Genomic DNA, 16,525 nt, shown 5'->3' on the forward strand with positions numbered 1-16,525 from the left:
AAAAAGAAAGAAAATTGGGGGTAGTCTTTAAAGGGGAGAAAAATTATGGCAGTATCACATGAACTATAATTGGCTAACACCTGCAAAACTTTAAATTTCTTGATATTCCAGGACAGCACTGCAAACAGAACCGATGCACTTTTGCTCACTTGCATACTGGTGTACTGGGATATACACCGAGTCATTCTGCTACCACCTTTAAATTTATTGCATAATGTTATTATATGAAATTAGGTACTTTAAGTCCACCATAATATTTAGGGATAAAAAACTTAAGTATTTCATTGGCTTGTCTATCCACTTGAGTCCATATTTTGCAGTTTGAATATTAAGTCACACATGTTCCATTTTTTCCAGTGTATTCATATCCTGGTACATTTCTATTACATTAGCATTATGCTATATTGGTTTGAGCACTGGACTACTATTCTGGACACTAAGGTCCAATTCCCCGCTTGGCCAAGTAAACCCACTGTATTACCTTGGATGAGTCACATATTGCTCCCAGAAATCCCCACAATAGGTTCACCTTAGGGTTGGGTATGTTGGAAACAACTTGAAGGCACCACAATATTTTCATACGTTGACAGGTGACCTGAACGTGTGAGTACATGCACACACTTCCAAAATCTGATACAGATAGGCAAAATGCTGGGAAAGATGTGGGTGTTTATTAGCAATGTTTATTAGCAATATCATTCACATACAAGCTAATTTTAAATCTAGTTGAACAAGTTCCTGTACCTGCAATAAAGAGTAAATCATAACAGCAGGACTTTAATACAACCAAATTATTGTTATAGTTATTTGACTGCATTCATTCTGTGATCAAAAGGAATGTATTTTAGCATATTCAAATTTAACCTTTGTGTGTGGGGTATGTGTAGGGGAGCTCAGAAATCTTGACTTTAAAATACTAGAAAGTAAGATGAGATCAGGATTTCTATCTTATGTATTAATGCAATTCTTGTGCCATTCTGACATGAATATTTGACATATTAATGCATTCATTAAATGTGTTCTTTAAAGAAACAAGAAAGATAGCAAAGTCTTGTAAATTAGGCAAGTAGTCTGGAGCCTTGATGAGTTTCAAAAGATGGACCATATAGTCAGCCCTCTGTCTCCATGGATTCTTTCTCCATGGATTCAACTATACACAGCCTTTTTTTGGGGGGGGGGTGGGGGAATTAACAATCCAAAAAGCAAACCTTGATTTTGCTTTTTTATATAAGGGAACACCACTTTACCACACCATTGTATATTATGGGACTTGAGCATCCACAGGGGGTCCTGGAACCAACCGCTAGTGGTTACCAAGAGCCCACTGCATATGGGCAGTCAAAAATTCAGCAGCTGTTCTCTTCATAAAATGATGGGAACTTAATCAGATTAAGGTATTTTGAAACATAAATAGGATACTTATTTGAATTGGTAGTTTCACTTTATTAGCTAATGTAAACCTACATATTTTGTTGCATATACACTTTAGAAAACAACTATCTTTGTTTTCCTACTTTCAGCCATAGCATAGTTATTCTGAAAACATTTTTGGTGAGTACAGGCTAAGAACCTCTAAGAATTCTGCATGTCCACCATTTTTCTGCATCAATTGATTCTCTGTAATGCATGGCACGTAATGACCAGAGGCCAGGGTTTATACACTCATATCCCTCACTGAACTTTAGAGGGCCACACCACTTAATTTCTTTCTTATTTATTTTATTTTATTTTATTTTATTTTATTTTATTTTACTGAGAATGCCTTCATACACACTCTAGGGTATATGGAAGCAATTTTACCATGTTTCTGTTTGTTCCTAAGCTCTTCTGGCCCAAGACAGTCCTTTTTCAGAAATAGGAGATGACTGAAAATTATTACCAATGTTGAAATACTCCCCAGCCTAAAATATGGTGAAATCGTTCCTCATAATCTAGAGGATGTGGCAACATTTTGAATAAATGAAAAAATTCAAAATATAGGCTATTGGGGGAAAAATCATATGTCATATGACAGATATTGGAACAATAAATCCAAACAACTATGTGGCATTTTATAAAGTTATTGATTTCTTTTCACTTACCAGAAGTGTGTTTAAATCACATCCTCGATACATAGTTTTTAGAACAGTTTCAAGCATCTGGAGTTTACATAAAGTCTAAAGAGAGAAACCAAAAATGTTTCTCTGTGGCTTGATTTTTGTTTGCTATATAGATATCAAGAAGGTGCTCTGGCAGACTATAGCAATTTTTTTATTTTAAATGATGAAGGAAAGTCTTAATATAAGATGTGTGCATCACAAGATACAAGTACACTGGGTTTTCAAAATAACAAAGAGGACAAAATCAAACACATGAGTCTTGAACAACTTAATGATGCCACTGTCCAGCTTATGACAGCCAGCCACTATACACTATGAAATCTTGACATAAACTTGCTCTACCTTGAAGTATTTTAAATGCTACTTAATAGAAGAAAAGTTACATATAAACAACGATGTGGGGGAAAAACAATTATGAACAAAAAAACTGAAGTTCACTTTGTTTACTAACAGAGAGGCAAGGACAAAATTTTCACATCGGATTAGTTAAGTGACTTTCAACAAATGACACAAAAGGTAACTTAAAACAAATAGGACAACTCTCTGTTTTGGATCTTTAATACAAACGTAATGTTTTGTCTTAGCAATGGCTTGCTAGAACATTGAAAAAATGAAAGACTTCATCTTTATCTAAAACCGCCACCTCTGTTGAACATTCAGTACATTTTACTGGATGATATATCTCCTCCTCTTCCTGTTTTTCTGGGCCAGCAATGGATTCAGTGCTCTGTTTAATTTTCTTGTGCCCTCTCTTTGTCTTCTTGTTCAATGGACCTTTGTACTTCAAAATCTCTTCTTTGATAACAGTGCAATTCATCACAAACATTGCTCTGTACTGAGTTCTGTATGATTCATGCCTAAAAAGAGCAGGGGAAAAGAAATGCAGTGATCTGTGGTTGACAAAGCACTTCAAAACTGGTAACAGTTCAAGTCATGCTTCCACAAGATGAAGAAAACACAAAGAAGAGGCCTCTCTCAATTCCATAGCCAGGTGGAAAAAAGCTGTACTGTAACATATTACAGACTAGTTGGCTTATTTGACTTGGCCTTTTGTCGGCTTGGTATTGTATCTGATGAAGTAAGCCAAGACCAATGAAAGATCATGCCACATTACAGCCTTTCTCTCTCTTATCTGGAATTCTAAAATCCAAAATAATCCAAAATCAAACTTTTTTCATGGGTGACTTTTTTCATGGTTAAGATAGTGACCTTTGCTTTCTGATGGTTCAGCATATACAAAATTATTAAATATATTCTGTATAAAATTCCCCAACCCCTTCCTGTACCCCTCTGACTCCTCCCCTTGATTTATTTTTTTCAGGAGAAAAACTGTCCCCAAATTCCACCTGGAATGGTATTTTCTGTCCACTTTTCCTGATCCCATCCCCCCCCCCCAAAAAAAAAACCCATCAAAATCAGTTGATGTCCAGAATTAATTGGCCAGAACTCCACCAAAGAATGAAAAAATGCTCCTCATGGGGTATAAAGCAAGTATAACTTTATAGGATTGCAATTCAGTGCTGCTCCATTGACCAGTGTGAGTCTATAAGTTACTGGCGACCAGTCCATAGTAAGTTTCCAGCAAAGAAAGAAACAGTTGTTGTCAAATTGTGCCAAGCCCTGACACATAAAGGGAAAAACCCTGCTGGTCCCCCACATTACATAGCTTACAAAGTACTGCTTTACAGTACTGTTAATTGTTACGGAAGGAAAAAAAATCTGCCAGTGAGCCTGCTTGCATATAGCTCAGCACTTTCTTCTGATCCTGCAGAACTGATCTCATTCTTCCCTCTCCTCATGAATGTCTTTTTTAAGTGCTGGTAATTAAATATTCTGTCCCTTTAAAAAAAATTATGTGAGCTGCTTTGACAGCTACTAATCATCTGAAAAGCAGGATCAAATACAGTACATAATAATATATTTCCAAAGGGAGAAATCCTCTCTCCTTTTCCACTTCACTATTTGCAGCAAGAACTGAACAGAGCTTAGACAAGTTATTTTCTTTTACTACATGCTGACTGGGTGATTCTAGTAGTTCAAAAAAGTAACATCCTTAAATTCTGAACTGATAAGCTTTCTTCCCAGTCTTACACACACAGTGATAAAATTGCTTCTTTTACTGTATGACTAATGCCCTGATTCATGAAGTAGAAATCTATGAAAAACAAAATTCAAATTATAGTGTGACTGTGTGAATAAGCACCGGCTTCTATCATCTGTCAGTACCGAACACTTAATGGAGATTGCTTAATGCTCACATAATTACCTCTGACAATCAAGGCACAATGTCGTCATGCAAGCTGGACAGTTCAAGACAGCATCACTGTTGGGAATGGCAGGAGGTCTGACTTGCTGATGTTGTGTACTTCTTATATTGTGATACCTACAAAAGGTAGAAGACAGGTCAGGGAAAGCTGGATAGACATTTTTACTGAAATGTTTGTGTGTACACAAAATGAGCAACATAAGCATGATAGCCATGATCATGGCACAATCTCATTCATAAGCATCCAATTAAAAGGCTGTTTTAACACACCAAGATTAAAAGCCTGCCATTATTTTCCCCACATCATACTGTCCTTGCAACCAGGAGTTTAACAAACATTCCACTTTCTTTTGTTTTAGCCATATTTCTTTTATTTCAGCATATATTATAAAATTGACACACATGGACACAGTAGTACAATGAAGCCACAGTGTGGGAACGACTTCCTCCAAGAACCTGGAAGCTCAAGTTTCACCAGAGGTAAGGAATGCATTTGCAGTTAAGGCTAGTTTGCCAGCTGCATCCATTTCTAGAGACATCACGTATGACCATGCCTTAGATTCATAGAGCTGGAAGGGACCACAAGGGCCATCCAGTCCAGTTAGGACTACTGTAACATGTTCTACACAGCATTGCCTTAGAACAGTTTTCAGAAATGTCAACTGGTCCAAACAGCTGCAGACAGACTGTTAACTGGGACCTACAGGAAGCATGCAATGTCTTTGTTGCAATAACTCCATTTGCTGCCAGTCTGTTTCCGGGCACAATCCAAAACATTGGTTATGACCAATAAAATTGGTTATGACCAATGGCTCAGGTCCAGAAAGACCATATACTCCCATTTGAGCCTGCCTGTGTTTTGAGATCTTCTGGGGAGTGCCTTCTCTCTTCTCCCTCCATTTTCACAGATAGTACATCTCTGCAAATCACAGGAGATGGCATTCTCAGTGGCTGTACCCCAGACCCTGGAATTCCCTTCCTAAAGAGACTAGGCTGACACCCTTTTTGTTGTCCTTCCACAGGCAGATGAACACTTTTTTGTTACAGAAGGCTTATGAGGGCTGATTGTTCAGGGGGAAAGGGCTTTTCATAATGTGTTATACTGTGTGGACTTGTTCTTTTTTCTTAAATGGTCATGCTTTTAATTATTTTTAATTCTATTGATAAGAGTAATTATACTTTTAACCTTTGTATGATACAAACTTTATCTTTCACTGTTTTAACTTTCACTTAAGCTGCCTTTAAGCCTAGATTGTGGAAAAGTTGGGATATAAATAAAAACATAAAATAATAACAGTATGTAGAGAAGCCACAATGAAGATGCTGATATGGGTCATATCTACACAGGGAGTGTTAAACTACCGTATATTACTTCACAACCCAACCTTCTCTGGCCATGGAGAAAACCAATGTCAATACATCACGGAGCCATGGGGAAAAGTCCCTTGCATTCAATATGATTCTTCATAATATCTTCCCATCACAGGCTTCAGTAGGATTTTATCACAATATAATTTGAATGATTACTAAAATAATTTCAGTGATAGTAATTTCACATCATCTTAAGATAGAGATGCCAACAAGGCATGGGTAGACACAGATCTATACTGTATTGTATGCTGCCCCGAGATCCTATGATAAAGGATGGGAAAGTGTTCTAATAAATAATAATATAGTAAAATCAGAGAGATGTATAGTTCTATCATAATTTGATCTAAAACAGATTAATAAAACCAAGATCAAAGATGAATGAAGGCTGAGGCATTAGGTTAGGGTAACAAATAGCAAAATATAGGAAGCACAAAATGGGATGTTCCCTTGATGTGCAGTGACATAATGCTGTGAAAATAACAGAAGGTTCTACAATATGGTCACAAAAGCCTCATTAGACCATTAGTAAACAAGCATGACTGTGAACATGTTGAAGTGTTCATGCCCTTTTTCAACAACCCAACTGTATACATTGGGATCCTCCCACTACAGAAAACTCACAGTATTTAAATCGTCTCCACAACAACACCCCTCTACTCATGCTCATCTCAGTGAATGACTTACCTCCCTTTCCTAAATATAATATGCCTTCTTTTAAAACAAAATGCTGGGGAAAGGGTGATGTGCATCTATTTCAGCACTTTTAAAAACAGTATCGTGAACTGCAAGAAAGATTTAGTCAAATAAATGATCAAATACCTGTTTTTTTCCATCCATCATGAGCAGAATAATGGGCAAAGGCCAAGTGAATATGTCCACTTAAAAAGCATGTTACAACTAGACCACAAGGCATCCCTTACCAAGGCACACCCTGACTGTAGCCATGAGCCTACTGTAGTGACAAGAAATTTAAGCAACTTATACAGCTAAAGAAAACCACAGGACCTCAAGTCCCACTGATTTCAATGACAGGCACGACATGCACACATTAACGCCCCACTGTATACCAGTTCAGGCTATGCCCACAATTCAAAATTACTCAGCCTTCTTACCCTCTCCTCTTCCTGTCAACCCATTCCTGGTCTCTATTGTCTTCTTCGGGATCATAGAACAGCTCATCATTAGTTGGAATACGACGCTGTTGGTGTTTCTTTTTCTTCCTGGCATCTGGCGTAGCTGTCAAATTTATACATATGCAGTCAAAACAGGTACTCTGAAGAACAGAAGCTCTTGTAGAAAGAACTGCAAACCCTTAAAATATGAAGGTTCCTTTTCACCTCTCCAGGTATCCCTCCAAAAATGTTCAAGTGATTCGTAAGAAGAATGAATGCAGCCTAAGCTATACAAATGCTAATTCATCATGCTTCTCAAGAAGCATAGCATTACTCATAAACCATAGCTGTAGCTGCAGAGCATGTTATGAATAATAATTCTTGATTCCATATGACATTTTCTCACAATCCTGAGAGGGAACCAGCTATTAGAGACCTGTATGAATTCTCAGAATTTAAACCACAGTTTAAAACCAAATTTATCTTTAAGTCCATGAAAGTTACTAGCCCATTACAATTCAAAGATATAGCAGTGTTGGTCTGGCAAATCAGTATGCAAAGTAATCTTATAGCAAGAAAGAATTCGGTAGCATGAGCTTTGGTAGATTTGAGCCTACTTCCTCAGTTGCTGTTATTTGCCTTCAAGTCATTTCCAATTTATGATGACCCTATGACAGATTTTCTTGGCATGACTTATTCAGAGGGGATTTGCCACTGCCTTCCTCTGTGTCTGGCCCAGTGGCTGAGCAGGAATTCGAAACCTAATCTTCTAGAGTCTCCTAGTTCAAAACTAAACCACTACACGACATTGGCACTCACCACACTAAGGGGAATGGCCTATCTAATCAAATGACACTGATCAGTTTCAAAAATACTGTGAAGTATTAGCCGATCAGATCTAGAGTTGTACTTCTCATGTACTTCTCTAAATAGTATACACTTCCACCACCATACTTTCTCAACTAGCTCCTCTGATACATCATTTCTCATGACGCTGTAGACTGGGATGGGCAACTTCAGCAGGTCTAGGGAGCAAATTTCACTCCCTCTAGGACCCAATGTAGGCTATACCCCCTAAAAATGGTTTTAGACATTTAAAAAAAAAACTAGAAGTAACCAAAAGTTCATTTCCTTTTTCTTTTTTTTAATAACACCGTAAAGCACATCGTAACATGGTTTGCTTTAAAGAAAAAGCTAGCTTACATGTAAGGTTGAAAGGTTTATTCATATTCTAAGTTAATAACCAAGTATTAAAATTTTTCTAGAATTATGAAAATGTTTAGTCATCTGAGTCACAAGGGCAACTATCTTCACCCTAAACAGCATTTTTTCAAATTGAATCTGCTTACCAGCGGGAAGACTACCTTTATTTATGCAAAATATTTCTTTACAAGGGAGTGATTAAATCAGAATATAATCATGATGTTCATTTTATTCCTATATCTTAGGCCCAGAACAGATGGGCCAAAATAAGTGGCTTCTGGCCACTTTGGGGGCATGGAGTTTATATGACATACGCCTACCAAAGTGGCTTGCAGCTACTCTAGCATTGTGCTCCGGTCCTTTGGACCGGAGCAAAAAGGAGCCAGGACAATCCAGCTCCTGATGACCCACTTTGGGAGCAGGCTGTGTGGTCGTCACAGTTCTGGCCTGTTTGTGGCCAGAGCAATCTCAAGCCACTCCTTCCTGCTCATCTTCTCCAGGCCTTAGTAAAGGGGGAGAGGGAGTTCGCCAGGCAGGTCCAGCTCCATCAGGGCTAGCCTGGAAGAAGGAAAAGCCCTCCCTCCAATCCATCTGCCTTGGTCCAGGCCTCAGAGGGAGAGAAGAACAACTGGACCTCATCTCCTTTCCCTCCACCATTCCCTTCTCCTTTTGTGTCGTGTCTTTTAGATTGTAAGCCTGAGGGCAGGGAACTGTCTGATTAAAAATAATAATTGTAAGCTGCCCTGAGAGCCATTAGGGCTGAAGGGCGGGATATAAACACCTAAATAAATAAAAAATAAATAAATAAAATAAACACTCCAAATGAATATAATTTAAGATTCAGCTCACTCATGGTTATATTTCTGTGGACAAACACATTATACCAATATTTCTGGTTGTAAATTTTTAAGTAGGGAAAAGGAGCAATATCAGAATCATTGCTAGTTATTTACCTACTTTGTCTTCATCCTCCGAATCAGAATCAAAATAGATGTCATCATAGTACTTTGTAGTAGAAGTTCCAGACTGGCCAGCGCTTGTAGTACCATCTGTTCCAAAATATGTCAGTCATGCAACAGAAGTAGAGATCTAAACAGTTTCTCAGACATATGTTATCTAAAACTACTGCAATACTCTGTAATTATTTCCATGTTGTGATTCTCTTTTGACTCGGCTGAATTATTTTGTTCCTGGTATGATTCAAAACGAGCTCAGCATAGTTGCTCGGCTTACCAAGAACTCTGTGAGAAAAGGTAGGGAGGTGTGCATCTGCAGTCTGCCTAAAGGAAACCCCCCCTGCCATACTGCAGTCTTACAAACGTATTTTAGCCTAGTGTTGCCAGACCACTTTACTTAGGAGTTAGCAATTTTAATTCTCTCCTTCCTACAAGCTGAGTTTCCTTTATCCTAAATGCTTGGGGCCAGTGTGTTTTGGATTTTTTCAGATTTTTTTAATATTTGCATATACACATTAAGATATCTTGAAGACGGACCCAAATCTAAACATGAAATTCATTTGTTTTGGATACAACTTAAACACATAGCCTGTAGGTAAATTGATACATAATATTTTTAATAATTTGGTGCAGGAAACAAAGTTTGGGTACCCTCACCCGAAAGCAAATGTGTCACTATCTCAGCCAACCATGTGAACAATTTTGGAGGATTCTGGATTTTGAAATTCTTGATAAGGGAGACTCAGACCTGTATATCACAGCTCAGTGCCCTAGCCAACACATCACACTGATTCCCACTCTACCATATTAAATGTTTCTAATCCTCAGTCAAAATGAAAAAAGCCCCATAATATTCTAGAGATTTAATCATTCCATATACCTGTAGTTTCTATAAAATTTCTCAGTACCAATAATATTCAAGTGCTAAGCACATTGCTGCAAATAAGGTGAACAAATCTGTTTGGCCAGGACTAGGCAATATCCAGATGTTGCTGGACTGCAACTCCCAGCAGCCTCTAACAATGGCTACACTGAGTTTCAACCTAAGAAAACCTGCAACTGCCCATCCCATATTAGATTATGACCCAATAGCAATTTTCAGGTTTTTCCCCTGAAATGTCCAAGCTGGGAGGAGGGTACCTCCTATCAGAAACCAGGAGAAAAAAAAGCCAAGTACACTACTTAACCCAAATATAATACAACCGACCCTCTGTTTTTGCAGGTATCTGTTCCAGATTCCCCCCCCCCCAAAAAAAAACGGAGTTTTGCATATATTCAAGCCCCATTGGCTCGAATATAGGTGCGCAGCTGCGGGAGCATGCACGCCTCAGGAGCACACCCTATTATTTCCCCCTCCGTTGGTCCCTCACACAAAGCAAGGGATGCAGGTTCAAAACCTGAAAGAATGGAGGGAGGACTGTAATATAGATATAAAAAGAATGATACTAAGTCAAGTAACCGCTGCTGTATTTTAATTTGGTGTGTAAATATTTCTAGCTATTAACTAGAAAGAGCCTGCACCCATAATAATTCTGAATAGCAACTGGAGGCCCATGTAACCTATTAGGATCAGTCTATTAACCACCTCAGACATGCTTACTATAGGATATGTCAAAATGGACTTCTAGTTTCACAAATCAGTACTGCCTGTATGGAACCCTTTTGTTGCTTTAAAAACATAGTTTTAAACATAGCAGTGTGAATAAAATTATTTTGTCTGACAAAGATAGACAGTAGTAAACATATCACCTATATGATCTCTGAATTTATTGTATGAAAGCATCTGTGTTAAGGAACAAACTAGTTTGCAAATTCCCATGTAAGAAAGATATAAATGAAAGAAGATTCAAAATGTCAATGCTCATTAATTATTGTCTGTAAACTTAATGATGGAAAAGAAGAATTAAATGAACACATACAATGCTTTCAAGGCACTGGTCAGCAAACTCTTTTGCTGAACAGTTATACTTTCCTCCCATAATATCACTACTGGAGCTTTTCACTCTCTTCACATCCCAAACTATTTCATATGGGGCAGGATTTTGCCCAGGAGTCTCAAGGTGTTGCTTTCTGCATAAGATCTTGAAAGAAATATTTTTTTGAAATGGAGGAAGTAGCACAACATTGGCATAGTCCAGCAAAATGTTCAGAGGGAGAGAGTTGTCAGTGACTGAACAAATATTTCCTGCCAATCTGATAGTTACCAGTAAGTTGTGACTTCCACTTGCCCTCCATGTTCTTCATGGTGCAGGCTAGTTCAGCTTCCATTTCCTTTTGGAATTCATCATCACTAGAAGATTCACTTTCTCCAGTGAGACACTCCCGGATAAGTTTACGCTTCTGTTCAGGGGTGCCATGTAAGAGCACATCCACTTCATCTTCAGAGCTAAAAGATAGTGAAATATTAAAGACAGTTATTCCAGAATGCATGTAGTACCCCTATCACTGGCAAAACAAGAACATTTAAAGTTTCAGAACTTAGAAGCAGATACCAAGAATGTCTTCTTTAAAGAAATTCTCTTAGAAGATTAGGCAGGCTTTCTCCCTACTGTCCTTCTTCCAGCAAGCATGGACTTATTATTATTATTATTATTATTATTATTATTATTACAGATTTTTGGCAGGAAGGTTTATTTGCTGCTGAATGGGGTTTAATTGGCTGGGTGCTGGTATTGTCTTTCACTACTGTGTTTATAATTTACTTGAATTTGTTTTTATATTATATTTTTAGTCAAAATTTTGTTTTAATTGCGGTTTTGTGGAAAGGTAGGACATAAATCAAATAATAGTAAAAAGTACCTTTTACCTTTAATTAAAAAAAAACACTACAGAATAGAATGCAATGTAAACAGAAAGGCACAATATAACACGAACCCTGCAAAGAATCCAGCAGCCAGAGTAAATCAAGAAGAGCAAAACTGTAGGGACACGGATGGAACAGAAAAAACTGAGATGTGAGGAGCAGTTAGAAGAAAAACATGTATAGTGATAAAGGAGGATAAGCAATCAACTAAAAAAAGATTGAATGACCATGGCTTGTAGAGCTTGTAAAAGTTACTTTCTGGACTACAATTCACAGAATCCTCCAGCCAGCATTAGCCATTTTACCCGAGAGATTCTTGGATGTATATTTGAAAAAAGTAACATTTCAAAATTGTACCCCATTACTAATGTGCACATAGTTCGATTTCATTAGCTCTTTGTAATAGTGGCTTCAATGCTTCTTAATTTAGGCTAATTAAAAAAACTAGAGGCATATTTAAGAATTTGATCAACAGCTTTCTGCACAATGCTTCATACAATATTTTTCTAACATAGATTAAATAACAGGTGGTTCTGGCATTTGCAGAGAGAAGAAATACAAGCAGATGGTTTGTCTATTAGACTCAAAAGCCACAATCCATCAGAGACTTAAACTCTTAAACCTTTTGATTGTTAGGAAAGTAAAGGCAGCTACGATGCCTCGTTTTTTGAGAGTCGTCTGTTGAAAATACACTAGCCATTTTTAGTTTAGATGAATTCTGCCAAGTAGGACTGACTATACAGGGCTATCTCCCCAAAACTTTTTCTAAAGGTCTTTTGAAAAGGGGCCTAAAGACAAAGTGGTCCTAGGAATAAGATTATACTGAATAGCTCTCCTGAAGACTTATATTGAGACTGCCCTGATGTGGTCCAGAATATGGTATACAATCCCACAATCTTCTTCCTGTTGCCTCAGATGCATACTTTACTGCTTGATAGCTAGTATGGGGCTACAATGGCAAGTCCACTAGTTTCGTGGCCTAAATGTAAGTTGGTTGGTTATCCTGTTCAGTAGGAGGCCACTGGACAAATATGAATGCGCGCACTATGTACACAACCAGGGTGGTGTAGTGGTTTGAGTGTTGGACTACGACTCTTAAGACCAGGGTTCAAACCCCCGATCAAGCATAAAAACTCACTGGGTGACCTTGGCCAAGTCACACTCTCTCAGCCTCAGAGAATGGCAAATGGCAAGCCCCCTCTGAAAAAAATTGCCAATAAAACTTTATGATAGGTTTGCCTTTGTTGCTGTTGTGTCTCTCCAAGTCATTTCTGACTTATGAAGACCCTAAGGCAGGGGTCCTCAAATTCCAGCCCTCCAGATGTTTTGGACTTCATCTCCCAGAAGCCTCAGCCAATCACCACACACATGCAAATTTCCTTCCTACCTCATAATGCCCTCCCTGACAGCTTGGCCAATGATCTGGGATTCTGGGAGCTGAAGTCCAAAACATCTGGAGGGCTGGAGTTTGAGGACCCCTGCCCTAAGGCAAACCTATCATTTGGAAGATCTGTTCAGAGGAAGTTTGCCATTGCCTTCCCAAGAGGCTGAGAGAGTATGACTTGCCCAAGGTCACACAGTGGGTTTAATGGCCAAGCTGGGAATTGAACCCTGGTCTCTGGAGTTGTAGCCCAACACTGAAACCACTACGCCACACCTTTGGTAAAAATAACTTGGAGGCACACAACAACAACAACACATTAATACAGACCAAGTCTGACAGGTTCATGAATAACCCTATAGTCAGATGCACGTCAGCATTGCTCATTTAACTGCACACAACGCTTATGGCAGATTTATTCATATCCTCCCAGAACATTACAGTACGAAGCAAGGGAGGGGCATTCTTCTTCTGTTTCACAAGATAAACGCACAGACTAATATCTGAACAAAAGGAGGGCAAGCTTTACAAAAACCAGACAACCAAAAACAACCCCCCCCCCCAAAAGAAAAAAACCAAGTACCATCTTCTTTTCCTTCCTCCTAGCCTCTGATTTCAAAGGCATGGTCAAAATTAAGCCATACAGGCGAGGCTCCACACTCTGTGACTATTGTGTGTTGTTGTTGTTGCTGTGTATCTTCAAGTCATTTCTGGCTTATGGCGACCCGGAAGCGAACCTATCCTGGGGTTGTTCTTGGCAAGCCTTGTTCAGGGGAGGTTGGCCATTGCCATTCTCCAAGGCTGAGAGTGTGTGACTTGCCCAAGGTCACCCAGGGGCTTTTCACGGCTGAGAGGGGATTCGAACCCTGGGCTCCAGAGTCAGAGTCCAGCCCTCAAACCACTGCGCCTGGCTGGCTCCAGCAGCACTGTCTATTCATATACATTACATATATATACACACACACACACACACACACTTATGTTGTCACACTCTCTCAGCCTCAAAGGGAAGAATAGGGTCTCTAATGACAGGGTCAAGAAAACGATAGCATAGGGTCAAATTAGGGTGGCCATAATTGAAGCGACTTGAAGGCACACAACAACAACAACAACAACAACAACAACAACAAATCAACAGCGCTATATAAATCAAGCATCCTAATAACAATAACAACCCCAGCCCCCTCCAGGCAGAGACCTGCTGAGGGCGGGCTCCTCGTCGCTGGGCTCCTCGACCACATAAGGGTCATCCTCCTCCTGGAGGCGGCTCATGGCCTCCCCTTTTCACCTCCTAAACAACCAGACCACTTCCGCCTGTGCTACCGGAAATGCTCCTCCCTCGCTTCCGGTTCCGCCAAGAGTTGGTCCTCCCTGCTAATAAGCCCCCCTTACAGAGCAAGGCTTAGTTATGATTCCCCATTGAGCAGTGTTTGCGCAGAAGGACCTGCGCCTCACTCAATCACAGTGACACCCCAAACCCACCTCTCCATCAAATGCACTGGCTGCTGCTTCTTCACACTAGGCTTCCACACTGCCCTCTTATAGCGCTTCTGTTCCACTTTTATCTGCTCTGACTGCCTCCTGTTGCATTCTGGGATTTTTTAAAAATTGATTTACTTTTTAATTTATTATTGGATAAAAAGAAAAAGAATGTTTTACGCTAAGAAACAGAAAGATCAACGGATGGATCCCGAATGTAGATGAATATAGGAATAGCACAAATGGACAAAATTAACACTGCTGCACCTGAGGAATAAGGCACTGCCAACTTATGAAAATGAATGGGGGAAAATAGCTAATCTGGGAAACAAAGAAGAAGTAACAACAAAAGTAATGCCAAAGTAAAATAAAGATGCAGAATGGTGGTTTAAATGTGTAAAAAAACCCAAAACCAGTTGATCTCTATACAGTGGGCCCTTAGTTATTTGCTGGAGTTTGATTCCAGGACTCCCTGTGGATGCCAAAATCTGTGGATGCCCAAGTCCCATTAAATACTGTACAACGTTGTCCCTTATATAAAATAACAAAGTCAAGGTTGGCTTTTTGTGTGTATATATATATATATATATATATGTTCAGGCCATGGATGGTTGAATCCATGGATTAAAAAAAATCTGTCCATACAGGGGGCTGACTGTAATCTGTTACAAACAAACAAAAATCCATCAGTGATACCTTTACCTGCCGACCGAAAGGCACAATATACTTGTTGCAAGCTTTTGAAGCTCTATGGGCTCCTTCATCAGGCAAGATGTTACAAACCAAACAGGAGAAGGAAACAAAAACCCAATCTCTCAGAGTGTAGAAGAGTCTCCTTCCTTAGAGGTTTTTAAGCAGAGGCTTGATGGCCATCTGTTGGGGGTGCTTTGATTGTGAGTTCTTGCATGGCAGAATGGGGTTGGACCAGATGGCCCTTGCGGTCCCTTCCAACTCTCGGAGTCTATGATTCAGTTAGTCAGATGCTTGCATGTTGTTTCAGTCCTTAGTAAAGATGTTCTGCTGGGGAGGATATCTTCTGCAGGCAGACTCCTCCTCCTTCTGGCCATGCAGCAATAAGGAGCTTTCAGAGTCCAGGAAATGGACTCAACAGGGACCTCGCTTTTCCAATCCAATGTGTCTCCATTCCAGTGAGGTCACAGGCCTCTTTGTAGGCAGAGAACAATGGGTTCCCCAAGAAGTCTCCATGTTTCCCATCAGGAACGTTTGGGTGGTGTAGAGGTAAAACATGCAAATTCAGTCCAAATTTAGGAAGAAAAAATGGTTTTACCTTGGTTGAAACAACATTTAGGCATCTGACTAACATCTCTAATGGCTTTTTTCTCCTGTTTGGTTTGTAACATCTTGCCTGATGAAGAAGCCCATGGAGCTTCAAAGGCTTGCAACAAGTTTATTGTGCATTTCTGTTGGTCAATAAAGGCATCACTGCATCACCAATTGGTTTTTTCTTCGTATTTGTTAAATGGCCAACAAGGCTACCCCTGCATGTAATCTGGCACAATCTATTGTGGTGATTGCTTGGGAGGGGTTGTTTCATCTGCTGTTTCATCATTTTAACTGAGTTTGTTAGGGACTACATACAATGCATAGCCTCTCCCACTGTGATATGTACAGTACTTGAATTCAGTGGTGGTTGCCAATAGGCTACTGATATGTGGAGTTCAGAAATTCAAACTCCTGGCCAAGTGGGAGATCTAGAGAATAGCTGGCCTCATCCATTGCACCACAATCTTGATGCAATGCTTCTTTCTCCTCTTTTATTCTACCCATGGTTGTCGTTTCTTACCATCTTTATCATCCAGAATGAGAATTCATTTGCTTTAGTGTAGCTCTTCCT

General features: G+C 39.3%; 1 protein-coding gene across 1 annotated transcript; it reads right to left on the bottom strand.

Annotated features, from left to right (window-relative positions):
* Positions 1 to 667: 667 nt before the first annotated feature.
* On the bottom strand, positions 668 to 14,503 carry EAPP (E2F associated phosphoprotein). The gene is made up of 6 exons (XM_089522095.1): positions 14,390 to 14,503; positions 11,212 to 11,393; positions 9,005 to 9,100; positions 6,849 to 6,972; positions 4,366 to 4,482; positions 668 to 2,956 (listed from the first exon to the last, which is right to left on the bottom strand). Exons 1-6 carry the CDS (start codon positions 14,461 to 14,463, stop codon positions 2,680 to 2,682), a joined length of 870 nt encoding a protein of 289 aa, XP_089378221.1. The 5' UTR covers positions 14,464 to 14,503; the 3' UTR covers positions 668 to 2,679.
* Positions 14,504 to 16,525: the final 2,022 nt, after the last annotated feature.

The sequence above is a fragment of the Sceloporus occidentalis genome, unplaced genomic scaffold (assembly GCF_023333645.1).
Source record: "Sceloporus occidentalis isolate IW3139 unplaced genomic scaffold, rSceOcc1.0.p SCAF_4, whole genome shotgun sequence".
In the NCBI taxonomy this organism is placed as follows: Eukaryota; Metazoa; Chordata; class Lepidosauria; order Squamata; family Phrynosomatidae; genus Sceloporus; species Sceloporus occidentalis.